We start from the raw sequence: 27441 nt of genomic DNA, 5'->3' as shown, positions 1-27441 counted from the left end.
GCTTCACATAGCTATATTGCTTTTATTTCTCTACTTTGGGTTTTACAGATATTTGCGAAATATATCTTATTAAATAAAAAAGGTTCAATTATCTACTGGGGCTATACAGTATACAAAGTATACTGCACTGCATACATGTACATGTACATGTATGTCCATGCATTGACCACCGTGACATATAACAAGGCCTGTATCAGGCCTTGTGTTCAGAGGAAATGAAGTAAATGTGGTGTTCATAGTCGGATGATCAATAAAGGTGAATGTTTGATTTTAAATGAAATAGCAAAAGATGATGATTTGGTTGTCTATAGGGGAAATGCATTAATGATATTGTATCATGTCTTTGTATCCCTTTTCTTGAAAGAAACTATTTCTGAGGATGTCAATGATCCAATGGACTTTCCCATACAGACCATCGGCTATGAGCAGGCAAGACAATACCTCACGTGAGTAGTTGAATATTGCTTCGGTATGAGATGAGGGCTGTGTGGGTCTTGAAAGGGGAACATATGTGGTATCTCCCAAAAAGAATGTCAATTTGGGCCTTTTCACACTTGATTCTTAAATCATTGTAATGATTGCTATTGTAATCGTGACTGTGATTAGCGTTCGTGATTCTAATCATGTTCTAGTTTGGTTTCACATGTGCTAAATATTCGTCATTAGCCTTATTTTTCACTGGAATCATCATTCAAATTACGATTTTATTTACCGTGTGAAAGGGCGGTTTATTTATTATCAGTACCTGTTCACCTCTATCAGGCTTTGAATTCAGATATTTATGCATTATAACTAGATCTATTCTAATTCATATAATTATACATTAAAATTAGATGTATAGGTAGTACCTCTCTCTATAGTCATATGTAATGTCAATGTGTGCGATATGTCATGCAGCAATGCCATATTGCTGAAGCTCTTCCTATTTTTAGTCAGTTGGGAAAGTAGCCCTTCCAACTCCGTTTTCAAAAGATTAAAATCATTTTTGATTGATAACCACAATATTTAAATATTACATGCTTTATCGCTAGTGTATGTTATGTTTTTAGGTGTTGTGTAATTTGTATTCTTTTTGGTGGCAGCGTCAATAAGGCTTTTCTGTCTTTTAAAGATGTCTCTTCATTCATAAATTATTTTTATTTCTTGTGTGTCTTTCTATCAACATGTTAGTAAATGTAATTTTTAATCTATGAATGAAATGAATGCATATGGATAAATGAGAGATATTATGGACCGATCAGATAGTTCAGAAATGCAATACAAAAGTTATAAATTTCATAAAGAAGGGGTGTATGAATATTATGGTCCCGCTTCATCTACATGTAGCTAACCCCTCACTGTGACTGAGCGCTTGTTACTCATATTGTGTTGAGTTAATCAACTGAATAGGGAAAATATGCTTATACTTTGGTCTCTGAGCAATTGTTACACATCTTGTGTTGAGTTAATCAACTGAATAGGGAAAAAAGTATGTGCTTATACTTTAGTCTCAGATGCCTTATTCTTATAAAAAAATTCAATTCATCTTTGCAGCAATATGTCCTATCCAGCAGCTCCAGCTGACTGGCAGGGTATCAAGCTTAGAAACCACACCTTCAAGGTTGGACCGGGCTTCAACTCTCACGCTGAGAAGTTCAAGATGAAGGTCAACAACGTCCTCACAACGGAAACCATCACAAATATCTTTGGAATGATCAAAGGAGATGTAGAGCCAGGTCGGTCTAGTAGCTTGTTTTACCACAGTCCTGGGATCTGTTTCATAAAACTTGTTACAAGTACAAATTTACAATAACAGATAAAAGCTACTGAAATCAGCCAATCTGATTGGCTGATTGTAAATTCGTTTCATAAAGATTTGTTATCATAACAAATCTTTATGAAACGGGACCCTGGGCCCCGTCTTACAAAGAGTTACGATGGATTCAATCAACTGCGGAAAGCCAGCAACGTCAGCATCTAAAATGCATGTTTGTTCAAAATGTTAATAGATATGCTGTTTATTCATACATTCATTGCTTTCTTGAAAAGTGAGGGTACTTCTCTTTGTTTACAAAAGACATTGCACAAATTTCCTGTAGAAAAAATATGACACTGATGGATTTCCTTACATTTGAGATTGATCAGATCAAATATAACTCTTTGTAAGACAGGGTCCAGCTCAGTCCATGGTTTAATGCTGACTTGTGTTAAAATTATGCAAATATGAACATATCAAAATTGTTTTAAATTTTTAAGTTATGTTCGAAATTACCCTTGAAAGTTATTTCAATATTTTTTTGAGTGATGGAAGTGGTGAGTTGATATTCTGAATAGACGAAGAATTGAAAAGGTATGAGAAGGTAATAATTTTGCTTAAATAATGATATTAAAAAATAAGTGGCGTTATTTGAAAAGATCGAGATTCACTTAGCTATGGGAAGTAGAACCAGGAAGAGTCAGTTTGACCTAAAATGAAATTCAAAATCTAATTGCGTTTTCAATGCTGTTATCATTGGAAACCAGAGAGATTTACTTAACCTATGGGGAGTAGAATTAGTAACAGGAGCAGCCGTTTTTATATAAAATTAAATTAAAACCTAATGGTGTTATCAATTCTATATCTTGTAGATCTTGTAGATTATGGAAACCATAAATATTTACAGGGCCCTGTTGCATAAAAGTTACTACTATGGTAACTCTACCATCCAACGGGAACTACCTTGGTAACAATGCTCATCAGCCAATCAAAATCAAGGACTCCATGAAAGTTACCATTGGATGGTAAAGTTACCATAATAGTAACTTATATGCGATGGGGCCCTGGTCTGAAGTAGAACTAAGATCTAGAACAGACATTTCGACTTCAAATGAAATTTTAAACTTACATGTGATAGTGTTTTCAATTCTATATCTCCTAGATCGATATGTGATTATTGGAAACCACAGAGATTCACTGACCTATGGGGGAGTAGAACCAGGAACTGGAACAGCCATTTTGATGGAACTTGCTCGTGTCCTCGGAGGACTCTATAAGAATGATGGTAAATAACTGTTACTTTGATTTTGAATGTATATGTTTGTTCATTTTTGTTGTACTTATTGAAATGTTAGGAGAGAATTCTACTAATACCAGTTCATATACTTGCTAAAATATAATGACTAACATTTGTTAAAAGTTTCAATAATTTAATGAAGTGTCATCTGGCATTCAAATCTGACACACAGTGTAGTGACCATTGATTTTTCTTTCATCTATTGATCATTCTTGAAAAAGGACATTTCAGGATATTTAGCACCCTCCATCTGTAATGTTTGTATTTGTGTTTTAAAATGCACTCTGATAAACACTTTTCTTGGAAATGTAGCGATTGCGTATCAGAAAGCAGCAAACAATTTCAGTCCATGATTGAGAAATTTCTTTTTTTACCAAATCGGATAAAATACAGTTAGCTAAATTTTTGGTGAGAGTTTAGACTGAAATAAATCTTCATGTAGTAAAGTCACAAAATACATCAACTAATAGAAGTTGAATACTAATTACTATTCACATCATACCAGATACATTCATGTTATGTGGTAGTAAATAATGATGATATTATAATCATGATGATTCATATCTCAATACCTTATGCTACCTATCTCAGACCTGTATTTTAATGTAGTTTAAAATTATGTTACCGCATATGAATTTTGTTTAATAAACTATTTCCTTTCTATATTCTATTCTCTTCTATTCTGTTCTGTTCTATTCTGTTCTATTCCGTTCTGTTCTCTGTTCTGGGTCATTCCATGCCAATTCACCCAATGAATGTGCAATTTTGCACCCGACCCTCTCGGAATTCGTTGTAAATTGGTACACATAAAATTCACCATGGCCCACGCACAAAACAAAAAAAATTAGTCCAATTGGTCCGTCGGTTCTCGCGCTACGGCCCGCCCTTTACTCCTTGTTTTGACAAAAATGGGCGTGACCCTCAACTTTCAATGGCCACTGCGTCGTAACGTGTTGACCAATTTTCATGAAACAGGTACCATTTATTAGGAAATTCAGAGAGGAATCCAAAACATGCATCAAACAATGTATTGGAGCAATTCATAAGGTCGTGACCTTTGACCTTTACTTTGACCTTGAGTTTGACCCCCGGACAAATAATTTTTTAACTTGATTTTCATGTATGTTATTTATTAGTATGATATTGACAAAATATGTTAGAATCAATGATGATATTTTATTTCTTCACCTTTTAAAACTCTTCCAAAGATACCATGAAATTTCACTCTAGTCCTACATACTGATATTCATGTTAGTAAAGTGTTAACCATTTACATGATTTCTTCCAATCTTAAGTTACAGTATCCATGCACATGAAAAGAAATTAAGCTCATCAGTTCACAAATGAAACATTAAACATTTATGCTCATGAATAGGTATCTGTTTAGGCAATTTGATGTTCAGCAATATATGTCATATATATATACATATATATATATATATTCTTGTTAGTAAATAGGCATATACTCAACAATTTGATGATAAAAGTAAACACTTTACTAACAAGAATATATATATATATATATGATATATATTGCTGAACATCAAAATGCCTAAACAGATACCTATTCATGAGCATAAATGTTTAATGTTTCATTTGTGAACTGATGAGCTTAATATCTTTTCATGTGCATGCATACTGTAACTTAAGATTGGAAGAAATCATGTAACTGGTAAACACTTTTACTAACATGAATATTAGTATGTGGGACTAGAGTGAAATTTCATGGTATCTTTGGGAGAGTTTTAAAAGGTGAAGACATAAAATATCATCGTTGGTTTTAACATATTTTGTCAATATCATACAAATAATTAACATACACGAAAATCAAGTTAAAAAATTATTTGTCCGGGGGTCAAACTCAAGGTCAAAGTAAAGGTCAAAGGTCATGACCTTATAAATCGCTCCAATACATTATTTGATGCATGTTTTGGATTCCTCTCTGAATTTCCTAATAAATGGTACCAGTTTCATGAAAATTGGTCAACACATTACGACGCAGTGGCCATTGAAAGTTGAAGGTCACGCCCATTTTTGTCAAAACAAGGAGAAAAGGGCGGGCCGTAGCGCGAGAACCGACGGACCAATTGGACTTATTTTTTTGTTTTGTACGTGGGCCATGGTGAATTTTATGCGTACCAAATTACAACGAATTCTGAGACGGTCGGGTGCAACCACTGGGTGAATCCAGATGGAATGACCCTTCTATTCTGTTCTGTTCTGTTCTATTCTATTCTGTTCTGTTCTGTTCTGTTTTCTGTTTTCTGTTCTATTCTAATACACTAGAAAAGTGACCACAGTTTTAGGGGGAGAGGGAGGTTGGATTTTATTGAAAATTTGACAGGCTCTGAGATAGTTTGAGTGAGTAGAACTGTGTGATTTATGTTCAGTTGTGTTTGAAGAGGAAGGGTGTTAAAGAATGTATTTTGTTGTCTTTTTTGTGTAGGATGGAGGCCGAGGAGAACCATTATTCTAGCCAGCTGGGACGCAGGAGATGACGGGAATATAGGATCAGCGGAATGGGTGGAGGTATGACTGAGGAAATAACAATAATAATAGCCAATTTTTATAAAGCGCTTTTCCCAGAATGGCTCAAAGCGCGTTATAGCATATTATTACCCCAGTCATTGGATTCATTTCAATCCGCACGAAAAGTGCACAATTTCCACTCCCTGGGGAACATTCCTTGCATTCATCGCAGCCTCATTATGGCGCTGGCAAAATCAAACATACAGTAACTTTCACATCCTACCGGGTACCCATTTAGCACCTGGGCCGAGAGTGGCAAAGTGTGGATTAACGCCTTGCCAAAGGACGCTAGACCGCGGTGGAATTCGAACACACGACCCTCTGTTTACAAGGCGAGAGTCAGAACCACTACACCCCTGCTCTTATATTATAAGATGGGGGTGGTGATAAAGATGTAGGTGTTGGTCATATGGCAGTGCAAAAGCTGAATTGGGTGGAATCATAAATTCAAGTACAAACATTTATTTTTGATGCAGTTCTGCAAACACTTCACCAAAGAACAATATCAATATAATGAGAAAAGAAGGGGGAAAATAGATTTTAGAAAGGTGGAGAAATGGAGAAACGAAAACATTAGATGATATAAAGATAAGGTGAAGAATAAACAGAAAAAGCGAGGATTAATAGGGGGATATAGTGGGGTGTGAATAGTAAAATCAAAGACTTAAGATATGCAATCATATTTTAATATTGAAATGCAGTTCAAAGTAAGAAAATTATTTTTCAAAACTCAATATTGGTTGTAGAAAATATATAAGTTGATTAGAAATACAAATTATTTATACACTGTATATGTATATTTGGTAATCTTTGAACATCAAGGGTACAATTCATATCATCTATCAAACAGGAAAATGTTGAGGTATTACGAGAGAGAACTGTTGCCTACATAAACCTTGATGGTGCTGTGGAAGGAAATTACACGTTCTCAGCTACAGGGAGCCCTCTATTGACGGACATCATATATTATGCTACCAAGAGGGTAATTCAGCATTTTTTTCAGTTAGAAGAAATATGTTATTATAACTATCCTTGAATATATATATCCTTGAATATATATGTCATTATCATAGTTTGAATTTGATAAGTAATATATATTTTTATCAGAACAGTAAATACATTGCTATAATTTGTGTTGTAAAGGGGTAAAGCAAGTTAAGTAAATGGCAGCTGGGCCAGCCTTCAATTTCATACTTCAGCCAGAGTTTTAAGTATTTTACTCAGTATTCTGTTATTCAATTGCCATTTTTGGCTAGTATTTTGCTTAAATCTAAGTCAATGGCAAAAAGAAGCTGCTGAAAGCTGCTTATCTTATAAAAGAGAGCCAATGGAGTAAATTAGAAAGTCAAAACGGGCCTAAGCTTTCGATCCTAGCAGAATCTTCGTCGGAGGCAAAATGACAAAGTCTCCTACCTGGCTCAAGTCTGGCTCGCGTGCAGTTAACAGATGAACATACAGGCAGTCAGCAATACTGCGCACAGATGGATACATACATTGTGCATAATTTGGCTAAGGCTTTATGACATCACAATGGTTATTATTATATTGTATAGTATTTTGCTTAAATTTGGCTTGATAAAGGCCCGGTCACATATAGGCGACGCACGAGGGGCGCATGGCCCACGTGTTGAATTTTTGCAGTTTTGGTCAATGCGTTGTTACTCGCTAGATCTGCGCCATTGTTCGTTAAGCGTTCGACGAGCGCGTTTTACCAACGTTATGTATTCGACGCTGTTCGCTTGTGCGTCGTGATTTTTTGAGCATGCTCAAAAATATGCGCAGAGCTCGACGCATGACTCTATACGCCATGAAGTCGCCGAACATTCGCAAAGCGCGCTAGACCAACGCTAGACGTACGCTGAGCTTACGTTGAGTATCCGTCGCAAGTTCGGCGGCTGATTTCGAACGAACGACTGGCGCACACATGACGTGCTTTCCAACGAACACGCAACGAATATGAACGAGCTGAACGAGTGCTGAACGAGTGCTGAACGTGTCTCTAACGCACACAACGTTTATCTTGCGTGTTCCTAACCTATACCCGGCGTGTGCCTAGCGTGTAGTCATAGGGCATATAAGTGGATCCGGCACCAACTCCTCATCACTTTTTCTCCAGCCCTCGAAAGAATCACCTCGGAAGATGGATGATCCTGACACTCAGTTGAAATATAAAATTGCAGTTCTCCAACATCAGCATAACTAAATGTCACTGACTATTCACCAACTAAAAGTCTCCAGATGGACAAAATCGATCGATTTAAGGTGAAATAAACATGTTACTATGTTCAATAACCAGCTTTCTCTTTTGACATAATTATTTGTAATATTAAAATCGAATACAAGCACATTGTTGAACAGTTGAAATGAGAGGTTGATAACAATCATTTACCAAGACCTTTATTACCACTTGTTTCCAATCTACACTGTCCACGTGAGAAATGGGCAGACACATAGCATATTATTTCAATTAAACATATGAAATAACAAATTTTCTATTCCTAATACTTGTAACAATTTTATTTTTTAACTTGACAAAAGGATGAATACAAAACACATTATTTTTACGTTAAAACGATCAAATAACTAACCTTTTCTCTATCAACAATCGCTTTTTAACAATGAAATGGAATAATACAAAACGTTTTGTGTAAAAGCAATCATTTATTTTACTTTTTTAAAACTCGTTTTCAATCTTTATACAATTACACTGTCTATGTGAGAAATAGGCAAAAACGAAATGCTTTGTTTCAAATAAATATTAAATATCCAACTTCATAATTGTACAACTTATAACGTTTTTTCTATTTACAAAACTCATGAACATTAAACACGGATGAAGAAAGTAATATCATTTTCACATTCAAAAAATTAAATAACCAACATTACTATTGTCAACTTCTTAAAAATTAATAGATGCGTAAAATTCGCTACCGCGTCCTCATTATTTGAAAGCTTAAGAATGAAATATGCATTAAAAACCAAAACTGTCCTTGTGCATCTTTCTATAGCATCCCTCCCAATCTTGATCAAGACTGATTCTCACCGGCACCAGACAAAGTAGGAGTATTCAAATCTCTTGGTGTCATCTGGCCCGAGGTCGAAGATGCCATCTGACCTGAGGTTCTTTTTAGTTTTGCAGCCACAGTCACGTGACTGAAAATTTTCGGTCGCGGGCTGCGCGTTGTACTCGCAGTGCTGTCGCAGTGCATGCGCTAGCCTTTCGTTCAACACGCTCGCAATACGTGATGCATTCGTTGAGAGGTTTTGTATATGCGCTCTGTGCACGGTCAAAATGCGCCCAGTATACGCGCAGCGCGTTAGCAATATGTTATGTATTCGATGCAAGTTCGCGAGGCTTGACACAAATTCTGACAGGAGTTGAGCGCACATCGACGCACTGGCCCTATTTTCCAATTTTCAATGCGCGGGTCGTGCGTCGGGCTATATGTGACCGGGCCTTAAAGTAAAATACTTAAGAAGTGAATTGAATAAGAGTATAAACAAGTAGAAGCATTTTGTGCAGCCAAGAAAAATAGTGACATTCAATCACTACTTAGAATTAAATAAAGGCTCAGGTAGTCAGATGAATAGATATCTAGATCAATTGATTGATTGATTGTTGGATGAATATATTGATATATTGATTGATTTGTTCATTCATTGACTGTTTTGTCGATTGACTGATTGCTTCACTCATTCATTCACTATTTCACTCAAATTTTCATTCAAAAATCTTATTCACATTAATCATATCTCACTATTTCACTCAAATTTTCATTCAAAAATCTTATTCACATTAATCATATCTCTTGTAGGTAAAATGCCCGCATGCAGCCCATTCTAACAACATGAGGGTCTATGAGAACTGGGTGAAGAAAAAGCCCAGTCAAACAGGGGCAGAGTAAGTCTATTCATTTTCTCATTATAGAATGAAATTGTTTCAGATTGCGAAAGTTATGAGTCTTCTTGAAGGTCACATGGAATGTTAAACTCACATTTATCATAGGAAATTTTCCTGGAGGCATTAAGTATGCAGGTAAATGATATATGCTTTAAATCCCAAATGCATATAAATCAAGATTTAATATCTGTTTTAGATTAATTTAATAGACTTATGATGCTGGAATATTTTCTGGAAGTTGAACTGAATAAAGGACCATCACCACATTATGGAACTCTTTGGGTGGTATTCTGACAATTAAACCTAGGTTTGACCCTAGTCTAAACTAAATTTTTACACCACATTTCTACAGAATGCCGGGCTTCATAATATTTCTTCCATGGACCATGCTTATATATATATATATATATATATATATATATATATATATATATATATATATATATATATATATATATATATATATATATATATATATATATATACTTCGGGAATTCTATCCTTGTATAGAGTGCTTAATGTCCTTCACAGGAAGAGCGACATGCATTGTTCAATGGTATTGAAAAGTTTTATCAGTTGCCTGAAGATCGCACCTCACGTAGGTTGCGTGAAACTCAGAGTTGCAATTAAATTTGATGAACCTCCAGTCAACCTTGTGAACTTGTGTTTATTATATATATATTTTTTTATTTTTTTTTTATCCATTCTGAGTTCTTGTTTCAGGATGACTTTCCTAATCCTTTGGGAAACATTGATTCTTTGCTCTTCTTGCTCTTTTAATCAAAATTATTCATATTTTCCTGTTAAATGGGTTACGAGGTCTTGTGTACTAGGTTATAAACATGCCTTTGTTTTATTCCTGACAGGATTGAAGCTCTTGGCCTTGGTAATGATGCAGCCCCATTCTTACACGTTGCAGGAGTGCCTGTACTGGATCTCAAGTATACATACGATAAGGTACAAGATCTCTGATTCATTCAGTAGTACCTACAGCCAGTAAAAGTGAATACCAGTTGTGGCAACTTTCTCAGAATGAGTTTCAAGAGAATCCATCATTTTCTCCCCAGTTAGTGTATATTATTGAATTCTGTGTCAAATTATTCTGGTAGAAACTTGGTAGTTGGTGAAAAAGTAGGCATGACATTCCTGCCATGTGTGGGCTTTTTTCCGCGGCCATGAAAATGTACTGTCCCACATGTCCTTATCTGTGTTTGCAATCGAAGTGTGATGATTTTTCACCAAAAGTTTTCAGTTTTCACGATATCACTGAGTTAGATATATGGAGGCAGTTTAGCTTTAAGGCCAAGTGCAATGATATTTTACTCGACTTGTAATGACGAAACCACATGACTGACAAATTTACATCTTCTCTGAGGAACATGGTAATTAGGAATTATTCCTTAAGAAATGACAATGATTTTCGAACCTTGTTTTTTATGTATAAGTAATGACGTCCTGTCAAATGTTAATGATTTGTATTTATCGTAGGAATATTACGGGGGCATTCCCACATATCCTGTCAAGCACACGGCCTATGATACGTATGACTACGTGAAGCGTTTTATCGATCCCGATATGTCGATACACGTTGCTGTGACGGAAGTCGTTGCCGAGGCACTTCTCTCGCTGGCTGACGATCCCCTGCTTAAGATTAATGTGGTGAATTATGCAGACAAGCTTGTGGAATACCTGAGAGAACTGAACATGAAGAACTTCACTGTACCCCTTGATGAAGGACTAGGTAAGACAGTCTGGTTTACTCCAGTTTTATCTGGTACAATCCAGCTTATTCATCATGTCAAATGTACAGTTCACTGTAGATCTGGTTCCCTGGTGGAGCGTTGTGGCCCAGTGGATTAGTCTCCGGACCTTGAAACAGAGGGTCATGGATTTGAATCCCAGCCATGGCGTAATTTCCTTCGGCAAGAAATTTATCCACATTGTGCTGCACTCAACCCAGGTGAGGTGAATGGGTACCTGGCAGGAATTTATTCCTTGAAATGCGTGTGTTCTGTAATCTTAGTAATTACGGCTGCCAAGCTACAGCTGGGGTAATAATATCCAAGTCCTTTGGAAGCGCAGAGAGACATTATTCATAATTGTGATATGCGCTGTATAAGAACTGTGTATTATTATTATTATTCCCTTAACACAAAGGTTAGCAATTAATGGTACGCTTGATTTTGATGATTGATTGTACATTGTAAGTCAATGCAATCAATCGTAGAAAAATGTTCTACGATCATTGCTAAGCTTTGTGCTACGGGCCTCAGGTAAAAGGAAAGTCACTGGTTAGTTTGCCTTAGATACATTTCTTAAGTGAGAATTAAGATATTCATTTCATTGGGGATGTATTTGAGTACCCAATATTCTATCTGTATAAATTGGATTCTGGTTCAGCTACACTTAATGTGTGTAATGTATAATCTACACTCCCTAGCAACTATTTGGTCAATGAAGAGTCGAGCTGCTACTGTTTTTGTATTGAATGGGTGAACGTCATTTCTTGTTTGTTTGTTTTTGTCTTTTTTCAAAATAAGTTTTCATGTTAAGCCTGGATATCTTGCTATAAAGAAGTGGTTATTTTATTGGCATGGGTAAAATTTTTGTATATTTTCTCTTTAGGTTTTATTCTTAGTCCATTTCTTTTACTTAGTTTGCTACATTGAAACCCTTCTCCTTCAGCAATTTGAAGAAACATTGAATATCATTCAAGGAATACAGGTAGCAACCTCAGATAGTTTTCAGGACGAACAATATCTAATATGAAATAAGTGTATTCCATGACTTTATTAGTAAACATACATCAATGTTTGTTTGTTTGAATATACAGTGGTGCTACAAAGTTAGTGAACCCCACCAGAAAATGCTCTCCGTCATGCTGATGTGTTGAATGTAGACAACAAGTCTATAATGTCCGGCGAGCCAAGAGAAACAAACTTTATTGAATGTGATATTTTATCACCTGAATTTACAATTAAATATCTAAACATGCAGGGTTGGCATATTTCCCGCTTCGGAGGCTTATTTCCCGGACGCCGGGAAATAAGCGGTATTTACCGCTTTTTTCCGGTATTTACCACTTTTCACCGGGAAATATAATTTTCCACTCACTTTTCTATATAGGGATTGTCAAATTTTGAACATAAAAACAAAGGTGGTGAGTATGGTTGCTCTGGTGTGTACCATTTGTGTGAGTGTGTGTGTGTGTTTGCTTGTTTGTGTGTTATCTATGTCTGTTATCATGAAATGCTGAAAAGTACAATCAAATACTAAAAAGATCCCAAATAAATACACCTAATTTTCTCAAAGATTGATTTGTTTACAATAGCTTTCAATCAATATGAATATGACAAACTGCACAAGTTATTTATTTTACATTTCCCATGAAACATTCAGTAGCTAAAGTATGTCAATTATGTTGTTATTGTATTCATTTTATATTTCTTAAAGGAAACAACTTTTGACACCTCTTTCCACTTTGGTGTACATTTGTATAAGTTATGCTTTTTAATTTTTGTGTTTGCTTTGTTTGTTAAACTTGTAAAAGTTATATCAAAAGAATTGCAACATTAACAAGGCAAAAGCAATTTTGTGTCTCGCCCACTTTTGAAAATAACCAGAAATATTGTGATTTGCAAGGGCACGCAAGAGAATTATATCAAAACTTCATTGTGAAATGACTGGGATGGAATAACATTTGTCATAAGAGCCTTGCACACAAACTTAAATGTTGACCTGAAAATGACCTTTGACCTTACCATGTGACCTCCGACTGCAGCATAACATGCAGGTCGCCTAAGTACATCTACCATCCAAGTTTTGTTGAAAAGTAACTTATGGTTGCGGAATTAGGAGTCATAAGAGAGTCTTGCATGTAAACTTTAACTTTGACCTCAAAATGACCTTTGACCTTATCATGTGACCTCCGACTGCAGCATAACATGCAGGTCCCCCAAGTCCATCTACCATTCAAGTTTGGTTGAAAAGCGACTTACGGTTGCGGAGTTCGGTGTCATAAGAGAGTCTTGCATGTAAACTTTAACGTTGACCTCAAAATGACCTTTGACCTTATCATGTGACCTCCGACTGCAGCATAACATGCAGGTCCCCCAAGTCCATCTACCATTCAAGTTTGGTTGAAAAGCGACTTACTTTTGCGGAGTTTGGTGTCATAAGAGAGTCTTGCATGTAAACTTTAACGTTGACCTGAAAATGACCTTTGACCTTACCATATGACCTCAGACTGCAGCATAACATGCAGGTCCCCCAAGTCCATCTACCATCCAAGTTTGGTTGAAAAGCGACTTACGGTTGTGGAGTTATGTGTCATTACAGGTTTGTGACGGACGGACGACATTTGGATCCCTAAGTCTCGCCTTCACCTCTGGTGGGCGAGACAAAAATGGCAAAATCCGAGGTTATGCTGCAGTCGGAGGTCACATGGTTAGGTCAAAGGTCATTTTGAGGTCAACGTTCAAGTTTACATGCAAGACTCTTATGACACCTAACTCCGCAACCGTTAGTTACTTTTCAACAAAACTTGGATGGTAGGTGTACTTAGGCGAGCTGCATGTTATGCTGCAGTCGGAGGTCACATGGTATGGTCAAAGGTAATTTTCAGGTCAACATTAAAGTTTACGTGCAAGGCTCTTATGACAAGTGTTATTCCATCCCAGTCATTTCACAATGAAGTTCGATATAATTCTCTTGCGTGCCCTCGCAAATCACGATATTTCTTGTTATTTTCATAAGTGGGCGAGACACAAAATTGCTTTTGCCTTGTTCAGGCTACAAAAAGATCTTTTTCTGTAAGCATTATCAAAATTCAAAACCAGCAACCACTAGTACATGTACACACTGATACATGTAAACACTAAAACTCCTTACATACAGTAGAATACAGAGCTTTATTCACACTTAAAAACAAAAATCATATTGTAATGAGATACAATGGCATGTAAAAAGTTAAACCCCGAGATAAATATTTGTTTATGTTTTAATATGATTATTCAATTTCCAGGAACATAATTTGAGTTTGTGTGCGTATGTGTGGACCTATGTGTGTTTGGGTATGTACATGTATGCAGTATGGATTTTATCTGTTTGTGTGTTTCTACTATGAGTTTTGTGATTCTAATTATTTCAGAACACTATTTTCATTTGTTGAGGTTAAAAACAACTAAAATTTTTGGGAAAAAAGAATTATAAATCATATTTCCCGTTTTTTCCATATTTACCGGACGCCCATCTTATTTACCGGACGGTATTTACCGGTATTTACCACCGGTAATTACCGCTACCGGTATTTACCGCCCAACCCTGTAAACATGGCAGAACTTGAACAGTTTAAATATGTTCATTTCTGGTGGGGTCTAATAACTTTTTAGCACCACTGTATTTTTTAAGAGCCGGGATAATAATACTCAAGTCCTTTGGAAGCGCATAGAGACGTTATTGTCATGTGATATGCACTATACAAGAAATGTTCATTATTATCATTATTTATTTGTATAAAGGTCACCTAAATCAAGCTATACAGAAGTTCACTGCAGCTGCCCAAGAATTCCACAACCAGTACTACATTCCACCCGATCTCGTTGAGTAAGTCGCATCAATTTATTTTATAACTTGAATTATACTTCATAGTTTGCATTGGTTTATTTTCAATTGGTCTAATGCCAATTTGTCTTATTACCAACTCGTCTACTATCATTTGGTCTACCATCAGTTTGTCCACTCTTCACATGGCAAATAGTCATTTCGTCCACTCACCATTTCGTCTAATATCCAGTTGGTCTAATTGGGCGAAATGAATAAAAATAAAATGGATATTAGACCAACTGTTTATGAGATGAAATGGTGATTAGAAAAAGTGATGATTGGACCAAATGGTTGTTAAGACGAAATGTCGATGGACGGAATGACATTAGACTAAATGAAAGTAGACCATGTGGTGAGTGGACGAGTAGGCAGTAGACTTATTGGCAATTTTCTGTTTGCTTTGTGTACTGTTTGTGTGTAATATGTTATAACAGGGGAGCGTTTCATGAAAGGACTTGCCAGACCTTTTATCCGACAAGTTCCATTTTATCTGAGAATTGCTGTAGTAACAGTGCTTCTCAGCCAATCAAATTCAAGGAAAGTTGTCAACTGTGACAATTTGTCAGACGAAACTGTCGATGAAACGCTCCCTGGGTGTACAAATTCACTTTTGATATTTTCCAAGTTTTGGCAAATAATGCAAGTTTTGACCATCGATTGTTTCTGTTTATATAGTAAAATGCATTTCAGTATTAGTTATACCCCTGTTAATACTTAGCCGGAGTCATATCGACAGCTTTAATTTGATTGATGCATCGAATTTTGAAGGCGCGGCGGGGAAAATCAAGTCAATTCTTTTTTGCTCCGGCAGTCGCGTCAATGCGCTATGCATGCATTGCATGCACTGACGGTATGCGCTGGCCGGGTGAGCGTTGCACAAGCAGATGACAGAGCAAAGTACTTTTTTTTTCCGATGCACCGATTTTGCAAAATCTGCACCGGCGCTCGATGACATCGATCGAACACCGATTTTATAATCGATTCGACTCGGGCTTAGTTAATACTGCACATGCCTCTACTTATCAATTTTCAAAAACAACAGATACAAATTTATATTTTCCAAGATTGAGCAAGTAAGGCTATTTTTGACCATCGTTATTAAACTTATTTTGTTTCTGTTTATATAGTGAAATTAACGTAGATGTGTGTATATTTAGATAAAACCCTGTTACTGCACATGCCTCAACTTATTTATGTTGAAAACAACAGATTTGAATAATTTATATTTTCCAAGTTTGAGCAAGTAAGGCTTTTCTTGTCCATCACAAACACTTTGTGATAACAGAGGCGTCGATCCTGGGGGGGCAGGGGGGGCGATCGCCCCACCAATGAAAATATTTGGGGGCAAACATATCATTTTGCCCCCCCAATAATTCCGGATATGCATTAAAGAAAAACAAGATTGTAATGTTCAGCAAGCGAGATTGAGATACACAACTCGTTCTTTATTTAAAATCGTGCTCAAAATGTCCGCTTTTCAGATTGGAATATAAAAATTTTCAGCTCGCGCTTCGCGCTCGCATAATTTCTGTAGCAAAAACCCATACTTTTCATGATTAAATTGGTGAATGTAAATGTCCCATTTTCAGTTCTAAGCCTCAAAAGAACTGCTTCAATTTGCAATCATCTTTTCTTGGATATATAGCTTGTTCTTTATCAAAAACGTCCAGTAAACTGTCATTTTTTCAGATCGAAATATCAAAATTTTCAGCTCGCGCTTCGCGCTCGCATCTATTCTCTTTTAGATACAAATCTTAATCATTGGTACCAAAAATGCTTAGAATATCAAGTTTTCAGCTCAGAATATAAAGAAATTTGAGCTCACTCTCGGCACTCGTACTATCTGTGTAGTGAGATACGTGTCTGTGTCTCATGAGTCATACATATATATAGATATATACATATATATATATATATATATATGTGTGTGTGTGTGTGTGTGTGTGTGTGTATATAATATATATATATATGTATGTGTAAAGTTATACATGTACAACAGCATTGGCAACTCTTTTTATTTAAATATTGTAAAGAAATGGATAAAGAGAACAATGGTAGGCGTAGCTTAAATCAAGGTTCCCCAAAGCTATCTACCCTTTGGAAAAATTGGTGATGCCGAAAAAATGTCTCTGCCGGGAATCGAACCCGGGCCCCCAACTTTGAACGCCGGTGCCTTAACCACTAGACCACAGAGACGGGTTAGTGGCTAGGGCGACCCCGATCCGATTGACCGTCAGATAGACATATTTTCGATACTACACCAATTATAATTTCCTTATATATATATATATATATGTATGTGTGTGTGGAGGTGTGTGTGTGTGTGTGTGGGTGGGTGTTTTGTACGATCGAGCGCCTTTGGAACGTTAATGATTTCGCCCCCCCAATCTGAAAAATGGATCGACGCCCCTGTGTGATAATGTCATGTCTGTTTGTGTATATAGTGAAACATATTTGCCTATATTTGGATATACCGTGTTAATGCACTTGCCTCAACTCATCGATGTTCAAGACAACAGATGTGCGAATTTCAACTTTCATATTTTACAAATTTGGGCAAGTAAGGTTATTTTTACCATCATCATTAACACTGTGGTAATGTGATTGTTTCTGTTCATATAGTGAAACCCATTTACGTGAGCTGAATGACAGAGTGATGTTGGTAGAGAGAGCCTTCTCTGGGGATCCGGGCAACTATTATCTACCTCAGCTCAGGTAAGATCAGAGAGTTACAATTGATCCAATCAATCTCAACTATTATCTACCTCAGCTCAGGTATTACTAGTCATTTACAGGAAGATTTGCAATCGATCCAGTCAATCTTAACTATTACCTACCTCAGCTAAGGTAAGGCCAGGGAGTTATTTACATGAAGAGTTTGAAGAGTTGCGATTGATCCAATCAATCTCATCTCAACTATAATTATCTACCTCAGCTCAGGTAAGATTAGAAAGTCATTTAAATGAAGAGTTGCAGTCGATCTAATCGAACTTGGCTATTATCTACCTCAGCGGAGTTATCAGTCGGAGTTATTTACATGAAGAGTTTGAAGAGTTGTGATTGATCAAATCAATCTTAACTATTATGTGCCTTGACTCAGATGAAACTTGTGCTACTTGTAAACGAATCCTCTAAGTATGAGGACAAATTCAACATATGATTTCTTAAATTTTGATGTCATTGAATTGTCTCTTTCCTCAATTTCTCAGACACGTGGTATATGGCCCCTCAATGAACGGGTACGAGGGTCAAGGGTTCGGACCCTTGACCAGAGCTCTCTACATGGCTAAATGGCTAAAAAACTGGGAACTGGTCCAGCCCGCCCTCTCTGGAACCATCGCAAGGATAGATTCTGCCGTTCATCTCTTAACTGGGACTCCTTTATCCGCAGCCGTCCCGCTCACCTAATGACTATTATGTTGGTGAAATATGTATGATCTCAATGAGAGCAACTTGGTAATGAACATCTGCCTTGTCACATTCAACAAAACTTTTGTGATGAACAATTTGCTATAGATAAAGTCTCGGAGAGAGTGATGCTAAGCATCACCGCAAGGTTCCATGAGACAACAAACATCCAAGGTTGTTAACCTCTAAACTTACGAAGCAAACAGTGGATTGCTGCAATAAATTTTTATCAAACACAGTTTACTCTATCAAGTAGAAATCCCCCCCCCCCCCCCCCCCCCGTTATATGGTTTCTTAAATGTCAATTCTGTGTTCTAAACACCACATTCCGGTGACATCTACAAAACAATATGATGAAGCAATTATTATGAAAAGTGAAAACCTATAAGAAAGTTTCTGTGCAATTAGCTTGAAAACACTACGAACAAGTTTGATTGGCAGAATTGTCACTTGCGCATGGTTTTGTTATATTGGATTATTCTTTAATTTCCATCATTTTCACTGTGTTTTTTCTTAATTCAATTATTTTGGCCTGGAAAATTGTGTTTTCCATGAAATTCTGTGATTTGTTTGTGTTTTCTGGAGAAAACTGGGGACTCTACTCTATTAATAGAAATTTAGAAAATAAGTTTAGTTTATTTAGGTTTACATTATGCAAGTCTTTGTCATAAGATTGATGTGCTTTATTCACCTAACTGATAGTGATTGTGAAAGTTTATGTCCTCTTGAGAGGGGAGAATTATTTTGACCGTGATCATTTCAAACAGCACAAAATGCTTGTCTGATGTCTCTTTTTGTGAATACTGCCAATGCAATAATTAGATAAGGTATTTCTCATTTTTCTTTTTCACTTTTTTTAACTTGATTTTGATCTCTAAGCATTGGACATTTTGGGCCTTTGGTCTTAAGCAGACTAGCCCTAAAGTTTGAAATTACCTTTTTATCAATAATAAGGGATATAATTTTTGTGTTTCATTTTTTTTAATGATATGAACATTGTTTCTGGTAATTGATTTTTGTTCCTGCATTCCAATCAGCATACTGTGGCTTTTTTATTCTTGTATTCAAATTTTCTTTATAAGGTTGTCTTATATCAAATAATGCAATACCAGGCGTGTTTAGGGGGTTTTCTCTCTATAAGATTAATTGAAGGCCTTGGATGCCCTACGGATTGCACTTTGAGGTCTGTAACACAAAGCTTAGCAATGATCATAAACACATTTTCTACGATTGATTGCATTGACTACAATGTATGAATGTACAATCAATTGTTTAAATCAAGCAGAAGTTTAATCGCTAATCTTTGTGCTAAGGGACCCTGGGATATTTTTGTATCCTTTTTAAATTTTTCCTATTTTGTGCTGGAGCCTTGCCCTATGAATATCAAAGTGTAAAGTCTGTTAATGTCACCAGCTATTGTCTTGTGAAGCAAACCAGAGAACCTATGGCTGTTACAAGAGTAAATTGTGAAATTCATGATACTGATTTTGATGAAATACAATGTATTTTTTGTACAAGTATTTCTGTTTTTTCACTGTGATTTTGATAATGATGTTGCCTTGTGGACTATGCCAAGCCTTTGTATGCAGACAGTTTCAGCGATTCCACAACAATTTTTTTACTTTTAACAATCCGTATATTACCCATCTTCAATATTGTTGACTGGATACTGAAATAACCTGGGCTGAACTAGATCCATTAGGCATCCTACACCTCAACAATAACCCTTTAGTTCTCAAATAAAGCTTCTGAAGTTTTATTCAGCTGTTTGTATATTTACATGTGCATTTGCCATATTGAGAGAGAGAGAGCAACTTGTTTATATGGTGATATGAAGTGCGAATAAGGCTTTAATTTCGCCTTTTACTGATATATTTATTGTTTGACAAGATAATGACAGTATTTCAAGTAATTTTGATATTTTCTTTCATTTTACTTGAATTGGGGCTGCACATCATTTACAACAAATTTTCTCTGAAAATGTGTGTCAATTAACTTGAGGAATTCACATCAGCAGTAATTTAAAGATTTAGAAGTGTCAATTGAACTCAGCCCTTGATTTTATTTTAAAAGCCATTGAGAATCTAGATTTAGCCATAAAATATGTAAGAGTGCTGAAAACGTTTATTTTGTACTGCCTGTTGGGTGCTCAACCTCTAACAAGATATATATTGAATATTGAGAAGATATTTGGGGCAATTTACTTGTATTTTACCCTTTTTTTATTCACATCACAAAGTTTCTATGAAATATTGCCCTATAATTTGTTAATGTACATTTGTAATAATCGTTTCTTGTGCTGAAATTGTAAGAGGCTCGGTGTACTTGTACAGAGTTTTATTGGTGTGTGGTAGTGCGTAGTTAAGGTGGTTTGTTTGTGAAATTATGACCTGGGTGTTGGTTTTTATTGTAGAGTGTTAGCCAACTTAGCCTGTAGATACCATTCAAAATTTCTAAATCTAAAAGATGTTTTCTTTTGTGTGTGTTAATTTGTTGTATTTGATTAATTCTGTGTAATTGATTCTTCAAAGTTTCTAAATCTAACAGACGGTTGTGTGTGTGTTAATTTGTTGTATTTGATTAATTCTGAGGTATTGACTTGGTGGCTTCATTCATTTTTCAGTATCATGATTGTATATGATGTGAGTTGGTTTTAAACATGTGTTTGTAATTATGATAAATTACTACAACTTTGCTGCAATTTCTGTCGGTCTTTCACTTTTCTCTGTGATCATCTAATCACCAAATTTATGTTAAATATCGATGACAATGTCACCCTTGTATTCGCTGCACTCTATATGGAAAATAGTTTCTTGGGGTATATTTTCTCCATGATATAACAGAATGAAATATTAACTTTGTGTCTTGAATGAGAGCAGTAAATGTCAGGGGCCTGATGCAGAGAGTTGTGATGCAAATAAGAAATAGCAGTCGCAAGTTCCAACTTCCTGCTTTTCATCGGTTGAAAGTCAGGTTGCGCTTGATTTTTGGAATTGCATTTGATTACAACTCTTTCTACAAAGGGCCCCGGAAACAAATTGTAGATTGAAATGGTTCTTCTGAAATGATTTGACTTTGAGACAGGTTTAGTATTTGTTTCTGTGGTAAAGACACACATACAGTGGTGCTCAAGTTAGTGAACCTCATCAGAAAATGAAGATAGTTAAAGTGTTCAAGTTGTGCCATGTTTTAGATAATTAATTGTGAAGTTAGGTGATAAAATATTACTTTCAAGAAAGTTTGTTTCTATGGGCTCGCCGGAAATTGTAGTGTTGTTGTCGACACTCAGCACGAAGGAGTGCATTTTGTGGTGGGATTCACTAACTTTTGAGCTTAACTCAAGATGGGATTTCTGGGGCTCGTTGCACAAGTAGTCATGTTTAATCACAACCAAACCAAAAATCAAGTATAAGTCCCAAATACAGGCTTTTGATTGTTTGCAAATTAACTTGCGAGGTTTATTTGCAGTTGTGTTTGATTGCGATATTTTGTGCAACAGCCCCTGGTATTATGCGGTTCATCTGTAAGTTATTAGAATATGCAGGTGGAAGATCTTATCTGATTTACTAAATACAGCATAAAATGAACTTCTTGTGAAAATGGGGCAAATTTTTCAGCAGATACCTGTTAGAAGACTTTCTTCAATTAATGTTGTGTGCTACTAGCCTGCTATACATGTACAAATAAAGTAATATATTTTATTATTGTTTGATTGAATTGATTGAAGTATATTACAATTTATAAGGCCGTGTGTCATAAAATCTATAATTAAAAAGCTAATTATAAAGTATAAAAATGTGTCATTTGATATGTTGAAAGCAGATTTGTTGTTGAAATAAACACATTTCATGAAACAGTGCTCTAGTACCGAATTTGAAATTGATATTTGTGACCAAATTCATGAAAATCAGTACTCGATTCAACAATTTTATATTTTCACATCGTGCGTACATCTACTTTTTGTTCCCAATTCATTTGTTAACTTTTTAGAACTTTTTTTTCTAGGGAGATTTTGGTGTTATTTGGTATTTGCCTGATCGCTAAGAAAGCATGAATGCTTTTTTCGCAAGAAACAAGAGGACCCAACATTTTAAGGTTCTTTCCAAGGGACCTGGTAATCAGGATAGATGCAGGACAAACTCAAGTTATTATGCTTCCTATACAGCCCACTCCAAAATTTAACAGCTGATTTTATTAAAAATATGTTTCAGACACATGCTCTGTTTTGATTGGTTAATTTATCTATTTCCTTGTTTTTAAGGTTTGAATACACACAAGCGTTAAAGTGGTCTAAATTACATGTGAAGGTTTTCTAAGTCACTGCAGTGCTGATTTCTAATGTTCAGCATGATGCATGTTCACAACAACACATTTTTTATCTTATTTTGCAAAATGAATTCAAGGAATTGAAGATACCGTAATTCTTATCTTTATCTGTGTAGCATAGTGATATATGGGACCCATCAATTTTTCATGCACAAAATCATTCTCAGAAAATCAAGTGAGCGTTATCATGCACTATTCCCAGTCATTTATGATTATTAATCAATAATTTGTCTCGTCTATCAAAAATGTTATGCATGAAGTACAGTTGTATCTATTTTAAAGTTGGACATGTGAATCAATTTGTAAATAATTGTTACTATCTTGTATTATTCAACCATATTGTTTATCTAAATATGATTATTTTTCTGTTTGTACAAAGTACTAACTGTAATATCCATTTTAAGTACAAACTCAAATTTATTACGATGTAACGTTGTTTGATACGTCACCTCGTTCAAATATTTCATATTTTTCCAATGTATTAAAAATGTTTTATTCATGATTTTATTGAAATACATGTATATCGTAGGTGCATTACTGTGGTCAGCTTACTGTATGCTATATATGTATATTGTATTTTTTTTTATTAAGAGATTGTTTTTATCTCTTACTAATGTGATGTAGTAATTCATTGTGTCAACTGCATGTAGTACTGCTGCCAGTGTATCAAGTTTTAAAAAAATTTAAATCGGAATTGAATAAATGGGTGATGTCACGTTAGGGACATTGCCTTTGCTATTTTTTTTACTTCTTTGTAAAATAAGACACAAATCGATGATTTCATTGAAATTCAAAGTAAACATTTATTGGTCATTTGTGTTCAGGACATATTCAGTTCAATTATTTGACTCTCTTTGTTCTCAGAAAAAGCCAGTGGAGGCTTAATTTCTGTTTCCAGCAGACAAAAAATATTTTGAATCATTTTAAAATTTGTATTTGTAGTTATTAAAAATGACTTGTAAGTTTATATCACAATGTATCATATTACTGAATTTGTGTAATAGATGGCCCTTTTAATCTCTCACTTTAATGTGAGCATGCTTAATTCATTCTCAAGTGCTTTTTATATCTTTGAAACTGTTACCTTTATACCTTAAGATCATTAACACTATTACTGCTGCTATTTTGTATTTTCCATGGTACTTTCTATTCCAGCACAAAGAAAAATTTGTCTTTTTATCTCGTCTTGATAATAAATACAAAAATTTCTTTGTACTTTTTAATAGTTTCGCCATTTCATTGTGTGAATCTTGTTTTCCACATAATAAGTAGAAAAAAAGATTTCCTTGGATTGTTTGGTTAATGGATTTCTGAAATTTCTGAAGGTGACTTTCGATCCGCCTTCTTGGCGGGAGAAAGTTTTGCTCCAAACCGTTTGATATAATACAGACAGCATTTTAGCTGGAATGAAAACTGAAACATTTTTATCACTATGAATCTTTTTATCTATCTGCCTGTCTCTCTCTCTTTCTATAATATATCTTTATTTCTCCATAACAATTCCCTCCCACTTCTTCTGCCTCCTGCAATTTCCCCTCCGTCTCTGCCAATCTCCCTGAAGTAACGAGTCCAAATAAACAAATTGTAATGATTTACTATATATATATATATATATATTTCCGTTTTCACATAAATCAATCATTCTCGCATCGTTGTCCAAATTTTGAAAAAGGCAGTAATAAAAATAAAAAGTACAATCATATTAAAAGTTTATAATCAACTCACACACCTTACTACTGACAGACAGTGAAAGGCAAAATTTGTTACAATGATATCACATTTGTGCTGGAAATTGAATAAATTTCTCTGAAATATTTCGAGACATAGAACTCTGAAAATCTATCTATACTGCAGTCGTATTTCCCCTACGGCGGCCGTACGATGAGTCGAAATAAGCCTTTTTATTAGCTGGTACAAAAATGTTAAAATGGTTGTTTTCGACTCGCCGTACCACGGCCAAAGGCCGGGGAAATGTGACTGCAGCACCCTTACAAGATATCTCATTTCCAAGAAAGAATAAATGGTCAGGCATCTCCCACAATACTAAAGTTGTATATGAATAATGAAGAATATTTGTGTGGAAGCGTTGGGTGAAGCAGTTCTGACTCTCGCCTTGTAATAGTAGGGTTGTGTGTTTGGATCCCACAGCGTCCTAACGTCCTTTGGCAAGGCGCCAATCCACACTTTATCACTCTCCACCCAGGTGTTAAATGGGTACCCTGTAGGATGTAACAGCCTACGAAATATGTCTAGCAATTGAGTCTTTAACTCTTGCTTGAATGCTCCCCAAGGAGTGGAGAAGTTGCGTACATTGTGTGGAGGCATATCGTAATCCAATAGCTACAGTTATGGTAATTAAATGTAAAGCGATTATACACACAAAGTATTCAGACCTATGTAGATGGAACTATTATCATTCTTATTATAATAATATCAAACAGTCTCATACCATTTTCATATTATGTTAAAAAACTAATACATAATCATAAATTCCTAAAATACCAATACAAAGAAGTATTATTCTCAAAGCTGTACATTTACTTGAGACAACAATTTCTGCCCTGCTTTGAAAAAAAATCAAATAAACTGCAATTTTAATATGTTTGAAGTTTTCAAAATAGATTTCTTCATCGAAGCAAAATTTCATATCAAAACACTGATCGTGCCTTGAGTTACAGCCGGTTAACCAACATACTAATGCACTGAGATCCATGTACTGATTTCACTGTATTACAGGAAATTACTTTTATACTACTTGCTTTATTTTGTCAAAGTAGGGGAGATTTTACCACACCTATTTCTAGATTTGAGGAAATCCTTTTTTTTTTCACAATCAAGAATTTTTACGTATTTTTGGTAAGATTTCGCTTGCGAGGCTGCAAGCTTCACCGGACCTTTGTCGTAGCTGGAGAAGCCCGACGAAGCCTGCAGCTTCTCAAGGGATAGCTTACCAAAAACAGGTAAAAATTCATTTTTGATTGTGGAAACAAAGGATTGTTTCTTCATGTCTACAAACCAATCACATGAATCTTTTCAGTGATTTATTTCAAGATTATTTCAGACATATTGCATGACTCTAAAGGCCACCGCACACCATAGTTTATTCAACCCGACTGCTCTACGACTGGTCTGCGACTGAGTGAGGGGAGATGAATCGCGAGGTAGTCACCAGCCTCGACACAACACTTCTTGCAATCCGACTACCCTGCTGTCTGCGACTCATGCATGCGCTTTTTGCTTTTGCCTTAGCAACTGCGTATGCGCGTTGCACATCACGTACGTGTCCGTATTTAAGTGCGACTCTGCTGTCTGATTGGCTGGAAGTTGGAGTGAGCTTGCGATCCAGTTGTAAGGAATTGACATGCCGAATCCTTTACGATTTTCAGTGCGATTTGTCTCTGACCGGTCTGCGAATCTCAAGCTGACAAGAGCTGTGACGTCACATTTCCCTTTACTCAGTTGCAGACCAGTCGGGTCGTAAGATGTGCGGTGGCCTTAAAGGAACTACCAAGTATGAAATAGACCCAAAAAGAAAGCATATGTATGAAAAGGTTTTTGTTCATACATGATGCAACAAAACTCGGCAAGATCTTGCGTACAAGGTCAATGGGGTAGGAGGTGACATTGATACGTTGTGCAGAGTCGAGAGACATGTATTGTTGCAAGTCATGGTTGCAATTCTTCCTCAAAGTTTCCACAAAATAAGTTGTCCAGAGAGTTGTGTGGACAAATGAATGATGCTCAGCATTTTTTACCTGGATTACGACATAGTGAAATAATTGTGCTATAAATTTGACTTCACAATTGTTTGTTCTTTTTTTTCGCAAAAATTGGCAAATTTCAGCAGCTCAGGAATTCCCAGAATTGGAAAAACTCTGAGCATGCTAATAAATTCATTTGAACTGTCAAATTCAAAATCACTATTATTATTCTTTTTTTTTAATTGAAGTACACAGCCATAATATGGCAAAAGGGTGTACCTGAGCTATAAGCGGTGAGAAATGAAATCTAGAAAAACGACTCAAGTTCGAGAAATTTACATTTGCTGTAGAATCAATGGGCATTAATATCTGGTGATGGGGGGTTAGGAATTGAGGTATACTTTAAAGGTTATTTTTTTAAATGCTTAATTTTTCTAATTTTTTCACATCCAGGTTAAAAAAACAGTTTTATCCAGATACATCCTTTTTCCCAACAATATCTAACAAAAGCTGCTATGTTTTTTGTGTCAAGCAGACATCTATCTTGTTAGATATGGTTATTTTGTAATATTGTTTTCTAATAGAAAACATATATATTTTTACAAGTACATTGTATGTTGATTAAAAGCAAGTATCAAAATGATTCCATTGAAGGCCATGGCTGTATATACCGTTAAATTGGGCTTGGAGATTTGTAATGCCTTTTTTATTTTTTTCCATTTGTGCTGTAGTAAAGAAACATGCCCTATGGAAAAGTAGGCTTGCCCTAAAAATTTCAAAATTGAATAAAACCTGAAATTGACTTTGAAATTGACCTTGACCTATTCTACACCTACATATGTGATAGCTTGGTTCTTTCGGAATGACTCTGAACATATATCACAGAGTCTAATCGCTCTTATGGTGTCTTCCATGGTAACTTCCATCGAGTTGACTTCAC

General features: G+C 35.6%; 2 protein-coding genes across 2 annotated transcripts in view; one reads left to right on the top strand and one right to left on the bottom strand.

Moving 5' to 3' along the window:
- Window positions 1-366: 366 nt before the first annotated feature.
- Window positions 367-23967, top strand: LOC129276586 (aminopeptidase NAALADL1-like). The gene is made up of 11 exons (XM_054912973.2): window positions 367-446; window positions 1534-1715; window positions 2898-3020; window positions 5479-5561; window positions 6412-6543; window positions 9377-9462; window positions 10329-10419; window positions 10951-11203; window positions 14982-15066; window positions 17689-17781; window positions 18276-23967. The coding sequence occupies exons 1-11, from the start codon at window positions 394-396 to the stop codon at window positions 18472-18474; spliced, it is 1380 nt and encodes a 459-aa protein (XP_054768948.2). The 5' UTR covers window positions 367-393; the 3' UTR covers window positions 18475-23967.
- The window catches only part of LOC129276584 (inositol 2-dehydrogenase-like), a 29567-nt gene continuing 22944 nt past the window's right edge, over window positions 20819-27441 (bottom strand). The window contains exon 7 of the mRNA XM_064109214.1: window positions 20819-27441. Within this exon, the coding sequence (XP_063965284.1) occupies window positions 27323-27441 (119 nt within the window). The 3' untranslated portion in view covers window positions 20819-27322.

This window comes from Lytechinus pictus, chromosome 14 (assembly GCF_037042905.1).
Source record: "Lytechinus pictus isolate F3 Inbred chromosome 14, Lp3.0, whole genome shotgun sequence".
Lineage (NCBI taxonomy): Eukaryota > Metazoa > Echinodermata > Echinoidea > Temnopleuroida > Toxopneustidae > Lytechinus > Lytechinus pictus.
The sequence above is the reverse complement of the archived record's forward strand: the minus strand, read 5'-3'. Positions and strand labels throughout refer to the sequence as shown.

Bases quoted from the DNA above. Each gene is read 5' to 3' on its own strand.
- LOC129276586 (XM_054912973.2), top strand. From the start codon at position 394: ATGGACTTTCCCATACAGACCATCGGCTATGAGCAGGCAAGACAATAC. The intron at 9,463-10,328 runs GTAAGTCTATTC...TATTCCTGACAG, and splicing joins CCCAGTCAAACAGGGGCAGA to GATTGAAGCTCTTGGCCTTG. The intron at 15,067-17,688 runs GTAAGTCGCATC...CTGTTCATATAG, and splicing joins ATTCCACCCGATCTCGTTGA to TGAAACCCATTTACGTGAGC.